Raw genomic sequence first — 15,149 nt, forward strand, 5'->3', positions numbered from 1 at the left:
TGCTGGCCCTCAGGGGGACACTGCAGGAAACTTGCCTCTGACTTGGATGTCTTGAGAGATGTCTTCGATTGTCTCTCAGTGCCTGAGGTTCGTGGGCTCCTCCCCGAAGCCCCCCGAGGGGGGATTCCAATGCCTTGGGCTGGGCGTCTGGTGCTGAGCTGGGCCGGGCTCGTGGGACAGAGAGAGCTCGTGGCAAGAGGGCCCTGGTACAGAGAGACAGCTCTGCCCATGAGCAGCTCCTGTGCACAGCGCAGCAGGGCTGGGGGCTCTGACCGCAGCTGGCATGGGGACAGGAGAGAAGGAGAGAGGGCTTGGAGGCAGTTGGCAGTGGGAGGATGCTGAGAGCTGCCTGCAGGAGAAATCTGCACAGCCCCTGACAAGGTACGTCTCTGGCTGCAGGGCCACGCAGCTGCACGTCCTGGAAGGGTCTCCTGCTGGGTCTTGTTTGTGGGAGGGCAGTGGGCAATGCAGTAGGCCTTGGGAGTCCTGATGGGTTGCATTGCAAGGTGAGGAAGTCTGGCAGAAGCCCCTAGGAGTGCCCTAAGCCAGGTGCCCCTGGTCAGCCCAGAACACCCTGCCCTGGCTGGCCAGGCTGGGCTCTCTGCCAGCTGCCCCAGAGCTCCTGCAGCCATGGAAAGAAGAGAAGCTCCCAAGCTCCATCTGGCTTGCTGTGGCCCTTCTTCCTCAGCAGAATTCTCCTGTTTCTTCTCAGGGAAACACCTCAATGCGATGATAGTGTAACTCAGAGAGGGGTGCCACAAGGCAGCTGAGAACAGGACTGGTGGAGAGAGGGGCTCTTCTCGGTCTTCACTAATGGACACTCCCATAAAAACTCAGCAGGAGTGTCCTGGAAATGTGAGGGCATTCAACCACCCAATACCTATCCTAAGCATTACGGGGGCTACTGGAACAAAATGAAGCAAACAAAATCCCTACAGCTCAGCTCTGCGTTCAGATGACTTGTTTGCAACAACCGACAAGTCAAATGGAGTTGAGTTTCCCCCATGTTCCTGCTTCCCTCTTGCTGCACAGCAGGAAGGACTCCTCTGGAGCCCACAGCAGCCCCTGCTCCCAGTGCCACTCTGAGCCAGCACCAGCCGCAGCTCAAGCAGGAGAGCTGCAGAAAGGTTCTCCTGCAAAGAGAGAGCCTCTTGCTAGGGGTGCTCTAAGACTGCAACAGGTTTTCCTCAGAGAAGTCTGTTCTAACATTTTTCTGCTTTATCCTCTTCAACAGACCACTGCGTCCAGACTCAGGAAATGGCCAACAGCAGCTCTGTGAGCGAGTTCCTCCTGCTGGCATTCGCAGACACGCGGGAGCTGCAGCTCCTGCACTTCGCGCTCTTCCTGGGCATCTACCTGGCTGCCCTCCTGGGCAACGGCCTCATCCTCACCGCCGTAGCCTGTGACCACCGCCTTCATACCCCCATGTACTTCTTCCTCCTCAACCTCGCCCTCCTTGACCTGGGCTGCATCTCCACCACTCTGCCCAAAGCCATGGCCAATGCCCTCTGGGACACCAGGGCCATCTCCTATCAAGGATGTGCTGTTCAGGTCTTTTTCTTTCTCTTCTTTATAGCAGCAGAATATTCTGTTCTTACTCTCATGTCCTACGACTGCTACGCTGCCATCTGCAAGCCCCTGCACTACGGGAGCCTCGTGGGCAGCAGAGCTTGTGCCCAGATGGCAGCAGCTGCCTGGGGCAGTGGCTTTCTCAATGCTGTCCTGCACACAGCTAATACATTTTCCCTGCCCCTCTGCCAAGGAAATGAGCTTGATCTGTTCTTCTGCGAGCTTCCTCAAATCCTCAAGCTCTCCTGCTCAGTGTCATTCCTCAGGGAGGTTGGGCTTATTGTATTTAGTGTGTGTTTAGCATTTGGTTGCTTTGTTTTCATTGTGCTGTCCTATGTGCAGATTTTCAGGGCAGTGCTGAGGATCCCCTCTGAGCAGGGCCGGCACAAAGCCTTTTCCACGTGCCTCCCTCACCTGCCCGTGGTCTCCCTATTTATCAGTACTGGCATGTTTGCCTACCTGAAGCCCCCCTCCATCTCCTCCCCAGCCCTGGACCTGGTTGTGGCAGTTCTGTACTCTGTGGTTCCTGCTGCCATGAATCCCCTCATCTACAGCATGAGAAACAAGGAGCTCAAGGATGCATTGAGGAAACTCTTTGGATACATTTATTCATCATTAAGAATCGGGGCAAAGTCCTAACAGGACACTATTTTTTCTTTTTTCTTAATATGTTGGAAGAGTCTTACTTCACTTTTATACTATTTTCTGAACCTTGTGATTTTCATTCAGAAATGATCTACTTACTATCCTATGTGTTTATCATTCTATTTTAGTTTTGAACCAAGTATCTCATGTACGTATGGAAGTGGGCTTCCCGTTTAGATAAAGACAAAAAAGAGTTGAGCAGAAATTCATTGGTCTCAGCTTCGATCCCTTCCCATCTTTTCTGGAGCTGGGGGAGCAGCCCCAGCATGCAGGAGGGGCTCAGGGCCCAGAGCCCAGCTGCCACAGGGAGGAGCAGCCCCGCTGGCCCTCGCGGCTGCCCCTCACTGCCTGCTGGGCTCTGCCTCTCTGCTGCCTTTGGATCGGGGCTGCTGCTTCCCTGGAGCCGTGGTCATGGCCAGCAGCAGGACGTGGCCTTTTCACTGCTGCTCTCTTCTGGCTTCCACATTGTGCTTCTTGTATTTGGATAAGCCCTGAGATCTCATGTATGTTGGTGACAGTCCTCTTATCTCTACATTGGCATCTCTTCAATATCTCTGTACGCCTCTTGCAAAGCTGGTTTCAGGAATCCACCCCAGGAGCTGCTTCCTGAACAGACCTCTTGCTTTTCTGGGCCTCACAATGGATCAGAACCCCAGAGTGATCAGTGAAGGACCAAGGGCTGGACTGGGAGCTGCCTTCTTTCTTGCCTATGGCCCAGCAAACAACAACTGGCCCTTGAATTATCTGCTTGGGACTGTCCCAGTGGTGCTGGGGATGATGGGAAATGGCATCTTGGAGAGGAATCTGGATGTGCCAAGAGATGTCAGTTGATCTCCAGGGACAGTGTGCAAGCATGGGTTGGCAGTGAGTTCCTCATCTAATGACTGATGATACAAGTTAGAGCATTTCGTTACAACCAAAAGCTAAACATGAGGAGCCGATGGTTTAAGGAGGGCTCTGCCATGCCCGCAGGGGTTGTGAGGAGCCAGCAGGCAAAGTTACCCAAGAGTCAACCGTGGTTCAGGACAGCTTCTTTGAAAGCTCATGAGCTGGATCTAGTACAGCACTTGCCTGCCCGTTCAGCTCTTAGAGACCCCCCAGGGCCCTGCAAAGCACTGCCCTCTGCTACTGAGACACCAGGGCAGATGGAAAGGGGCTCAGCAGCAGAGAGCCCCACTGACTTGGGTCTGCTGCCCACCCTGAGCAGCACGGACATTGGGGAATCCCCTGGGGGTCCCAGGGCAACACAGACCCCTGGCTCTGAAGACAAGCTCGGGGCTCTGTGGGGAGCACAGGGAGGGAAGCACCAATGGCTGGCCAGGCCAGCATGGACACACTGCCCTGGGCAAGGCTCTCCGGGAGCAGGGATGGCCCTGGGGAAGAGCAGGGCAGCATTTCTGGGCCTGCACAGATGGGTAAAGGAGAAAGGGAAAGCTCTTTGTGCAGACACCTGAATGGGGCGGGCTGCTCTGTGCGTGGGCCAGGCCTCTTGTGCTGGGCTGGGGAGCGGGGCTGGCCCTGCGGGGCACAGGCACTCTGTGCTGGGGATGTCCCAGGCAGGAGAGCAGGGCTCCTGCAGCTTCACGGCCCTCCATCTCCTGAGCCGTGGCTGGCCCCAGCGCGGGGGCTGCTGGGGAGGCCCAGAGCCGCCTTTGTGCCAGCAGCTGCGGTGCCTTGCGAGGGGCTGGGGCTGTGCTGGCCGTGCCCAGAGCCCTGCAGCAGGCTGCGGTGGGCACTGGCCTGGGGCCAGCCCAGCCTGGGCTGCTGGGCTGGGAGAGGTCCGGGAGGTGGGGAGAGGTGGGCAGGGGATGGGCTGGGCTGGGCAGGGCAGTGCCCGGCAGAGGGCACCAGCAGCGTCAGGGAGCGGTGGCAGCATGCAGGGGAGGGCTCCCAGCAGGGCTTGGTGCTGCAGAGCCAGGGCTGGGGAAGGGAGCCCAGAGCTGCAGGGGCAGGGGACACGAGGCCGCTCGGGGCCCTTGCTGGCCTGGGCAGAGCAGGAAGGGGGCCCAGGGCATCCGTCCCCTCACCGCAGCCTGCCACGACCTCCAAGGTGTTCACGGAGTGTCCAGGGCCAGGCTCTGCCCCATGGTGCGCAGGGAGAGGGCAAAGCCTCTCTGAAGAAGAGACTGAAACCGGAAAAGGCCTCTCCACTAACCCATGGTGTGACAGGGCCAGGGTGGGACAAGTTACCTTTATTTGATGTAGTTCTTGTGTAATTTGCATTGGTGATGGCACAAAAAGACAGCTCCTTCACCAGTGATGTACATCCTTCTTCATGTTAGGACACAACTCAACATCCTTCACTCTGCTTTATCTCACAGATGAACTGGATTAGGTCTTCCTGGTTACTCTGAGGCACAGTGCAGTGCTTTTTGCCTTCTGACACTCCAGCACAATATGTGTGACTTTCCCTTACTTTGTGCATTGACCTGACGGGTCATTTCACATTTTTCACTTTCATATCCCTAGTTGGAAGGGGATGATTCCCCAAAGTGGGGCAAGCTGATGGGTTCCTTCTCAGGCATTTGAAGTGTCCTGCTCTTGAGTCTTTCAGCCTGAGTTTTCCGCATGTAAGGAATGGTCCAGCAATTCGTGCCAGTAAGGGATTTGAAGGGTTAACATTGAGGCCTGAGTTTAGGTGATAAGAGAAGAAAGGGATTTCTTCAGAGAAAAACTGCTGACTCTGCACGGACGTTCAGTAACTTCTGACAACTGGCCAAGAGACCACTAGATAAGGAGGAAGAATATGAGCCTCCCCGTCCGAGCAGCCCCCAAGAGACTAACAGAAACTGATAAGCAGGCACACCTGGGAGGACTTTGGATTCGGGAAACCAATTATAATAACCCTGCTTCTTCTAGAAGTAGTAATGAATATGTATTAGCCTAGGAGCATAAAAAACAGCCGCCTTACGTAACAGGTGTGCGTCCTGGTGGAGCAGAGACTCCCGGTGCACCCAGCGCTGTTTGCTTGCCTCTATTCCTTTAATAAATTGTAAACTTTGATTGTTATCCTATTTGGGACTCAGTCATTTATAACACAGGTGACCTAGGACGGTAAATGAACGTTTAGGTGTCTCCTAGGAAGGAGGGAGAGTGTCTTGGGATCCCAATGGCCATTTCAAATTTAGGTCTATCCCAAGAAATGGCTGAAGAAGGAATTTGCCTTGAAGGGGTTTCCTGTGCTGGGCTGGGCTGCAGTTTCAAGGAGAAAGAGCACTGCTGGCAGTGGAGGTGCCTGGGAAACATCACCCGTCCCCACCTTATCCACCAATGGACTCTGGTCTCCTGCAGGTCCGTTCAGACAGCTTCCATTCCAGGGAATTACTCTAAATGCACCAGAGCCTCTGGAGGCCTAATGATTTCATTGAAAGCATAACCAGGAAATGGGATTTCAAGGAAATATTTCAAATGTGAGTAAACTACTCTGAAGACCTTGGCACTGGTTGCTTATGGTCAGACAGCAAAGCTCTGCCTCAGTACCCAGTATTTTCTTCAGTACCTAAGTCATAAAGCAACTACTCATTACCTCAACTGATTCAATCCCTTCCGTAAAATGTCACACAGTGTAGTTTCTCTCATGAAGAAATAGGCATTTTCAGGATGTATATTCATCACATAAAAAGAAATACTGGTGTTCACCTGTACTTGCATTGTCATCGCTTTGTCTATCATGGTGTGTTCCCTCATCTCCCAGGTACATCCACCTGTCTTGATTAAGCAGTCCATGTTGAATGTCTCTTTTCCATCTGCCTCTCTGGACTTATGCACTTCCCATTCTTCTGGTTTGCCCTCCCCTTAGTCTTTGATCATGCAGACCGCTCTCACCGATCCAGTTGCTGCTTTGGGCTTCAGGTAGAAGCAGCCCAGCTTGCCCATCTATCAACAGTATATAATTTTTTTCCTTAGCAAGAACCTCATCATTTATCATTGAATTCATATGGTATGGATGAATACTAAGACTATTGTTTATAGTTTCCTGCCTATCAGTATAAAATACTTCTTGTACAGTCATTTTAAAAAATATTTATTTATTTATTTACTGAAAATTTCTACATTTTTTTCATGTTCTTTGTTTGGAAATAGGAAAAACCCCTCTGTACCTGTGTGCAGCTAAGTGTCTTAGGAAAGCAGGCAGCAGCTAGTGCAAAAGGGCTGTAACATCCAGCTGCAGCCTTGAGTGAAGTCTGGTGTAAGGAAATGAGAAGCAAGTGCCACATTGCCAAAGAGAGAAATGTCAGGGCTGGGATGGTGAGGAGCAAGGTTCTCCATGCAGTGTCAGAGCTCAAGAGTCTGCTTTTCCTCCCTATGCAGGTCTCCAAAGGAGACACCCTGGATCAATATCAGTTGGAGAATAATGCTCCAAAACGAAATTCAACTAAAGGCATCCTTAAAAAAGAGAAAAGATTTTTTTCAGGTGCTTCTTGAAATCTTCCTCCTTAACTACACCATGAAAGCTCTCCCATTAGCTGCACAAGTCTTGAAGAAAATTATGGGAGAGGTATGTCTGCTTAGGACATTATGCATTTTAATGATTTCCATGGTGTATTTTGGTGCTCAGTCTATGAAGCTCAGGTACTGAGAGGAGAATGATGTAACCGCTTGAGAAGGTAAAGTCAGAAGGAAAAGTTGAAGTGACTTGGAGTATTAATGGGCCCCACTGAGGGCTGTTCCTAACAAAGCCTCCCCAGGGACTTGTTAGGGCAGATCATTGGAGGCCATGATTGCAGACAGGCAAAGCGCTGTGCTGAGAAAAGTCTTGGTTGGTTTTGGTGAAGCAGAAGGGCCAAGGCCTGACCCCAGCCACTGGGAGGGGAGATCCTGCACCCCCACATCTGGCTCAGGGTTCTTCTTGGGGTCTGTATGATGTGGTGGGCAGTGTGATGCCACGAGAAGAACTTCATTGTTCTTCTTGCACACCCTGCACAGGGTATCAAGGAAGCAAAGAGGCTCAATTGCAATGACTCTGTCTCGTCTCGTCAGAAGCTCTAGCCAAAGGGACAAAAACGTCAGGGCTGTTGGGGCCTTCCATTCCTGCCAGCACCCTCTGCCTTTTCCTCTGCAGGCTTTCCTGTGCTGTTCCACATTTTATCCTATTTCCTTGAAGTCTGCAGACACCCATCTCTGTTCACCACCTTGATCTCATCCCGGCATTTCCATCATTTCACCCATGTTTCATCAACCCTCACCAGCTGTTCCTTGAAACACAAAGCTAGGGTCTGATCATAGATACTCACCAGCATCTTCCAAGCCAGGGGCCTGCTGCTGGCCTTGCAGCTTCTTGGCTAGACACAGCCAAGCCTTGGGCCTCCTGCTGTCCAGTGCTGGACTCAAGCAGAAGGGACAGGACAACCCCTGTGCGGGTCTTCTTTCTGTCTGGGTCCTCCTGGGGATGGAGGCAGAGGGGATCCCACAGTCAGCATGCCAAGCAGGGGCCTTCTGCTGGCCTAGCAGGGCCACTGGCAGGTGTCAGCCCCAAAGTGCAGATCCCAGGGGGAAGCCAAGGGTGACCTGCCACCTCCAGACACAAGGCACCTCACAGTCCCTTTGCGTGACACGTTCCTGCTGCTGCCCTATCAGCTGCAGAGACAGAAGTGACCTCCCAGTCACTGCCCCAGTCCCATTCCTCCTGCTGGGACAGGAGATCCTGAGGCAGAGCTGAGCGCAGCAGAGCATTGCCACCCATTTCCTCCTTGTGGCCCACAAGCTGATCAGATCCATGGCCCCTCACACTCATCTCTGAATGCCATGGGACTGCACAGCAACCTCGAGGTTCCTGCCTTGCCCCAAGGGGCCAAGCACCTAAAGTTAAGGGTTAAAAAGTGTCTGAAGGTGGGGGGGTTAATGCACAGGAACAAGTGCTTTCTCTGTTTGGTGTTCAGGTTTTGATTAGGGACCTGGACTCACTTTTCTGGGTTACAATTTAATCAGTTATTTCATGGGCAGGTTTGGTGTTCTGCTTACGGTGTCAAGGTCTGTGGTTAGGGTGTGACCATGCTTTGTGGTTTAGGATTTTGTTTAGGTCTGCCAAGAAGTCTAGGGTCAAATAAAGCATTTAAATCTAGTGTTAAGGGGAGGGATCAAGGTAAGGAAAAGTGTAAGTGTAAGGTAAAGAATTTTGGCTTCAAGAGTTTCTTTGAGGTCAAGCATTAGGGTAGTAGATTGCTGTCATTGTGTGGAGTAATATTTAGCTTTAGGAATTAAGTTTAAATTTATTAAGTTCTGTTTCCAGATTGACTTCTATGGTCCAGGGTTCCTTTTTCCAGGCCCTCACGCATGGTTTTGTTAAGGATGTGCAGGGATGGGATAAGGAAAGCCAAGGCACGGATGGAACTGAGCTTGGGACGGGATGCAAAGAATAACAGGAAGAGATTCTACAGATACATGGCTCAGAATAGAAAGGCCAAGGTGTTCCCCCTCTGATGGATGAGAAGGGTGAACTGGTAATGACAGCCATGGAGAAGGCTGAGGGACTCAACAACATCTTCTCCTCAGTCTTCACTGCCAGTCAGGCTTCCCAAGTCTTTCATTTCCCTGAACCCAGAGATGGAGGCTGGGGGTCAAAGTCCCAAATGCTGGAAGTGAAGAGCAGGCTTGAGACCACCTGATGAAACTCAACACATACATGCCTATGGGGCCTGACGATTTGCACCCCAGGGTCCTGAGGGAACTGGCTGATGTAGTTGCCAAGCCACTCTCCATCATATTTGAAGAGTCCTGGATGTCGGGTGAAGTCCCTAGTGACTGGGAAAAGGGAAACGTCACTCCCCTTTTGATTAAGGGTAGAAAGGAGGACCCAGGGATCTACAGAATGGTGAGCCTCACCTCTGTGCCTGGCAAGATCATGGAAAAGATCCTCCTGGAATCAATGTCAAGTCACATGCAAGAGAAAGAGGTGATCAGAGACAGCCAGCATGGCTTCACTAAAGGGTAAATCATGTTGGCCCAATCTGGTGGCTTTCTACAATGGAGTGACCACATCAGACAGCAAGGGAAGACCGACCGATGTCATCTACTTGGAATTGTGTTGTCACAGTCAGCCATGATATCCTGGTCTCCAAATTGGAGAGATACGCGTTTGATGGGTGCACCATTGAGTGGATAGGGAGTTGGCTTGAAGGTCACACCTAGAGAGCGATGGTCAGTGGCTCTATGTCCAAGTGGAGGCTGGTGATGAGTGGCATCCCTCAGGGGTCTATCCTGGGACCAGTACTGTTTAATAACTTTATCAATGACAGGGACAGTGGGGTAGAGCGCACCCTCAGCAAGTGTGCAGATGACACCAAGCTGAGTGGTGTAGTTTATTGCAACAGAGGAAGGGATGCCATCCAAAGGGTCCTGGACAGATTTGAGAAGTGGGCCCATGTGAACCTAAGGAGGGTCAACAAGTCCAAGTGCGAGGTGCTGCACGTGGGCCGGGGAAATCCCAGACATGGGGATAGGCTGGGAGAAGAACTCATTGAGAGCAGCCCTGCAGAGAAGGACTTGGGGGTTCTGCTGCCTGAAATGCTCCACATGAGCCAGCAGTGCGTGGTTGTAGCCCAGAAGGCCAACTACATCCTGGGCTGCATCAAGAGAGGAGTGGGCAGCAGGTGGAGGCTGGTGACTGTCCCCCTCTGCTCTGCACTTGTGAGGCCCCACTTGGAGTCCTGCGTCCAGGTCTGGAGCCCCCAGCACAAGAAGGATCTGGGCTGTTAGAGTGGGTCCAAAGGGAGGCCACAAAGATGATCAAGGGGCTGGAGCACCTCTCCTATGAAGAAAGGCTGAGAGAGCTGGGGCTGTTCAGCCTGGAGAAGAGAAGGCTCTGGGGTGATGTCATTGCAGATTTTCAATACTTAAAGTGGTCTTATAAAGTGGATGGAGAAGGACTCTTTACTCAGGTAGATAATGATAGGACAAGGGGAAATGGTTTTAAATTAAAAGAAAGGGGAAATTCCTATTAGAGGTTACCAGGAAAGCTTTCACTCAGGATAGTGAGGCACTGGAACAGGTTTTCCACAGAGGTATTGGATGCCCCATCCCTGCAGGTCTTCAAGAGCAAGGTAGATGAAGTCCTGAGCAACTATGTTCTACTGGGAGGTGTCACTGCCCGTTTTATGGGGGTTGGAACTAGATGATCTTTGAGGTCCTTTCCAGCCCAGGCCATTCTGTGATTCCGCGATTCTATGACTGGTTAAAAATATTTTTAAAACTTGTTACGCAGAAGGATAAGAATAACATTATTTCTATCAATATAAAATGTTGTTAAAATATTAATAAAAATATACTTAAGGAAATCATTCTCTCAGTTTCCCAAATAACCAGGTAGTCCTGTTAGGATTATTTCTAATATTACATTTTGATAATAAGTATAATGACAAAAATGATATGATAATAATCTCAATAATGAAGTCATTCTTGATGATGAAGAAGCATGTATAGAAATAGTTTCCTCACTGCATCTTTGAGCTCCTGGTTCCTCATGCTGTAGATGAGGGGGTTCAGTGCTGCAGGCACCACCGAGTACAGAACTGCCACCACCAGGTCCCTGGGTGGGGAAGAGATTGAGGGGGGCTTCAGGTAAGCAAACAGGACAGTGCTGACAAACAGGGAGACCACGGCCAGGTGAGGGAGGCATGTGGAAAAGGCTTTGTGCCGGCCCTGAGAAGAGGGCATACTCAGCACTGCCCTGAAGATCTGCACATAGGACAGCACAACAAAAAAAAAACAACCGACACCTAAATCAAAGGTGACTGCAGTAAGCCCAACTTCCCTGAGGTAGGCATCTGAGCAGGAGAGCTTGAGGATCTGGGGGATTTCACAGAAGAACTGGTCCACAGCATTGCCTTGGCAGAGGGGCAGGGAAAAGGTAGTGGCCGTGTGCAGGACAGCATTGAGAAAGCCACTGCCCCAGGCAGCTGCTGCCATCTGGGCACAAGCTCTGCTGCCCATGAGGCTCCCGTAGTGCAGGGGCTTGCAGATGGCAACGTAGCGGTCGTAGGACATGACAGTAAGAGTATAATATTCTGCTGATATGAAGAAGAGAAAGAAAAAGACCTGTGCAGCACACCCTTGATAGGAGATGGCCCTGGTGTTCCGGAGGGCATTGGCCATGGCTTTGGGGAGAGTGGTGGAGATGCAGCCCAGGTCGAGGAGGGCGAGGTTGAGGAGGAAGAAGTACATGGGGGTGTGGAGGCGGTGGTCGCAGGCGACGGCGGTGGGGATGAGGCCGTTGCCCAGGAGGGCAGACAGGTAGATGCCCAGGAAGAGCCTGAAGTGCAGGAGCTGCAGCTCCCGCGTGTCTGCGAATGCCAGCAGGAGGAAATCACTGATGGAGCTGCTGTTGGACATCTGCTAATTCTGGTCATCAGGTCCTGTACAAGGAGGACAAAGGCAGTGATAATGTACCACAGGCATATCAGAGGAAAACTCTTTCCATTTTCTCATTTAAAATCACCAAAAATTGCCCATTTCCAGGCACATATTTTGAAGGTCTCTTTCATTGATTCTGCCTGAGAGTGTTTCTGGGAGCAGGGGACTCATCTGTGGGCAATGCAAGAATCAGTCCTGCACTACAGCCAGAGGTAGTAGCATGGTAGGAACATGGTAGGAACATGGGGTAGTCTCAGATTCACTTTACTGCTGATATCAAAGAGGTTTCCCCAGTTTTGCTCCCAGTTCACCCAACTGCAGAGCAGGGTGCGGAGATTTAGTTAATTATTTGTTTTCTATTTTTGGTTCTAGCTGCCCCACCACACCTGAGGAGTGATTCTAAGGCATAAATCCTGGGCGTTCTGCTGCACTCCAAGTAAAACCTTGTGGATCCTCAGAGGCAAAGAGACTGTCCCTTTAGTGCAGAGCGTCCCACAGAGACGACAGCCAGTCTGTCCATCAGTGCTGGTCTCAGCTGTGCCGACATCTCTTTGAGCTACAGGACAATTGCACTAAGGAGGTTCTCCTGAGAGGAACCTGGGTACTGCTGAGAGCAGAAGAAGCCAGGCTCCAAGTGCCCATCTCCAAACCCCTCACCCTGTCCCCGTACTCCCCTTCCCCCAAGCACCCCAAGGGCTCACTCCATGGGCAGGTGAAACCCCCATCCCCAGGCAGCCTGGGAACAAGAGCAGCAGCAGCACGGCCAGGTGGAGAAGCCAGGAGGAATGGCAGCGTGCTGCTGCCAGGGGAGGCAAGGCCAGGGAGGGACAGACGGACACTCAGCACACCCTCCTGTGCTGCAGCTCTGCCTGCAGAGGAGGCAGCTCCTGCTGGGGACAGCGGGGGCTTGAGGGCAGAGGCTGTGCTGGTGGCAGAGGAGAGCAGGGGGTGTCCCAGGGAAGGCGCCTGCCCTGCAGGGGATGGCAGGGAGGTGCCTGAGCCCTCACATAACATTTCTGGCAGCAGCTCCCTCTCACCACCTGCCCATGTCCCTGCTGCCTGCCCGTGTCCCTGCTGCCTGCCCGTGTCCCTGCTGGGAGCCGCTTCTGTGTCCCCATGTCTCCTCCCTGTCCATGCTCACAGAGCCATCCCACAAGATGTGTACTCGGATTCACTCAGATTCCCCTCCACTGCATGAATCTGAAAGCACAGAGTCCAAAAAATCTCTTCCCTTCAGATAAACCAAGCCTCTGTCTTCCCTTCGAAATTTCCTCTAATAAATGCCACTCTACAGCTTCTTCTACACTTTGCTGGAGAAAGAGAGAGACCCATCCCGACAGATGCTATCAGGCATCGGATGTGCCAGCTGTAGAAGACCCCTCTGGCAACCCCACCTGCATGTCCCTGCAGCCAGAGACGTACCTTCTCAAGGGCTGTGCAGATTTCTCCTGCAGGCAGCTCTCAGCATCCTCCCACTGCCAACTGCCTCCAAGCCCTCTCTCCTTCTCTCCTGTCCCCGTGCCAGCTGCGGTCAGAGCCCCCAGCCCTGCTGCGCTGTGCACAGGAGCTGCTCCTGGGCACAGCTGTCTCTCTGCACCAGGGCCCTCTTGCCACGAGCTCTCTCTGTCCCACGAGCCCGGCCCAGCTCAGCACCAGACGCCCAGCCCAAGGCATTGGAATCCCCCCTCGGGGGGCTCTGCTGAGGAGCCCACGAACCTCAGGCACTGAGAGACAATTGAAGACATCTCTCAACAAGTCCAAGTCAGAGGCAAGTTTCCTGCAGTGTCCCCCTGAGGGCCAGCACTGACACAGCCTCCCTTGGAGCTCGTTAGAACAGAGCATTGGAGGCAGTGAGGGCAAGGAGTCAAAGGCACTGTGAAGGCGGCACTGATGTGTAGGAAAACTGGATGTGTTTCACCAAGCACAAGGGCCAGGCCTTGACCCCCAGCCCCTGGGAAGGGAGATCCTTTCCCTTCACACACTGCTCAGGGCTCTTCGTGGGGCAGGAGGAGATGGGGATGTGCATGGGCAAGTGCAGGAGAATGGTACGAGCCCTGCCTGGTTCATGGGTGGGGGCGAGGAGGCAATGAGGCCCTGGTGCTTTACCGATAAGCTGTCTCCTCCTAGGCCTCAGTGGCAGAGACAACAGCCAGAGCCATGGAGAAAAATCCCTGGGTCCTGTTGGGACTCTCAGCCTTGCCTATTTCCTTGGTCCTCTGATGACCAGTGTATCCTACCATCTCCCAGACCTGTACATCTTTCTCTGCTGGCTGTAGATCCTTGTCCATGAGCTGTCATACAGGGTCTTAGCTGAGTAGCTCATATGAGACCACTCGTGGTACCCGGGCCCTCCTCCTCCTGGACACTGCTCACTCAGCAGGGTCCCAGACTGCCCTGATGTGTGGGGTTCCTCTTCCTCTGGTGCAGGACTGGGCTCTCCTTCTTTTAAATGTCAAGATGTTTTTGTAGGCAAAATCCTGCAGTTTCTCAAGTTTCCCTGGACAGATGCTCCCTTCTGTCAGCTGTTAACATCTGCAGGAAGACAGTTCAACCTTTGTGTGATTGTGCTATCTCTGACAAGCAGCATCAGGAGCTGCAGGAATGTTTGGATAAAACAGCACAGAGTTTGTTTGGATGAACAGCACAGAGTCATAGAAGGGTAGGGGATGGAAGGCTGCCAGGTTCCACCTCCTCTGTGCTTCCTTCTCAAGCATGCTGTCAGTTTGTCTGCAGCTGTGTCCTGAATCTTATGGGGCTGTGCAGGTCAAAATTAGAAGTGCCAAAGCCCTGCTAGAGCTCAATCCGTATATCACTGTCAAAGAAAATAAGCAACTCTTTATAGAGATAATTTTTAAAAAAGGGGGTTAAGGAGAATCGTCATCCGTTATTGGATGGGGGAGGAAACCTGGTGACAAGAGATGAGGTAAAGGCTGAGGCACTTAATGCTGCCTTTGCCTCAGGCTCTAGGAGCTAGACCAGTTGTTCCCCTGGATATTTCTACCTCCTCATGGCCATTGCCACCCTTCCAAGGTGCACTTTGTGGCAGTTTTTCTTTCCTGCTCTTTCACACTACCAAAGAAAGCTCCATCAGGGTGGAAACCACTCCTGAAGCAGGCATCCCAACCCATCAGGCTCCTTGCGGCCTGTCAGCCAAGCAGACAGAAGTCACCTCACCAGCATCTCCTAAGGCCTGGTCCTGCTGCTGGCCTTGCAGCTTCTTGGCTAGACACAGCCAAGCCTTGGGCCTCCTGCTGTCCAGTCCTGGCCTCAAGCAGAAGGGACAGGACAACCCCTCTGCGGGCCTTCTTTCTGTCTGCGTCCTCCTGGGGATGGAGGCAGAGGGGATCCCACAGGCAACATGCCAAGCAGGGGCCTTCTGCTGGCCTAGCAGGGCCACTGGCAGATGTCAGCCCCAAAGTGCCGATCCCAGGGAGAAGCCAAGGCTGACCTGCCACCTCCAGACACAAGGGACCTCACAGTCCCTTTGCGTGACACGTTCCTGCTGCTGCCCTATCAGCTGCAGAGACAGAAGTGACCTCCCAGTCACTGCCCCAGTCACATTCCTCCTGCTGGGGCAGGAGATCCTG

General features: G+C 52.5%; 2 protein-coding genes across 2 annotated transcripts; one reads left to right on the forward strand and one right to left on the reverse strand.

The window, feature by feature from the left end:
* Nucleotides 1-1,112: 1,112 nt before the first annotated feature.
* On the forward strand, nt 1,113-3,091 carry LOC310890638 (olfactory receptor 14J1-like). The gene has a single exon (XM_083852950.1). The coding sequence runs from the start codon at nt 1,258-1,260 to the stop codon at nt 2,206-2,208; it is 951 nt and encodes a 316-aa protein (XP_083709076.1). The 5' UTR covers nt 1,113-1,257; the 3' UTR covers nt 2,209-3,091.
* Nucleotides 3,092-9,910: 6,819 nt separating this feature from the next.
* Nucleotides 9,911-11,622, reverse strand: LOC310890641 (olfactory receptor 14C36-like). The gene has a single exon (XM_083852953.1). It carries the CDS (start codon nt 11,539-11,541, stop codon nt 10,603-10,605), a length of 939 nt encoding a protein of 312 aa, XP_083709079.1. The 5' UTR covers nt 11,542-11,622; the 3' UTR covers nt 9,911-10,602.
* Between the last annotated feature and the right edge of the window lie 3,527 nt (nt 11,623-15,149).

The sequence above is a fragment of the Anser anser genome (genome assembly GCF_964211835.1).
Source record: "Anser anser genome assembly, contig: HAP1_SCAFFOLD_32, whole genome shotgun sequence".
Taxonomy (NCBI): domain Eukaryota; kingdom Metazoa; phylum Chordata; class Aves; order Anseriformes; family Anatidae; genus Anser; species Anser anser.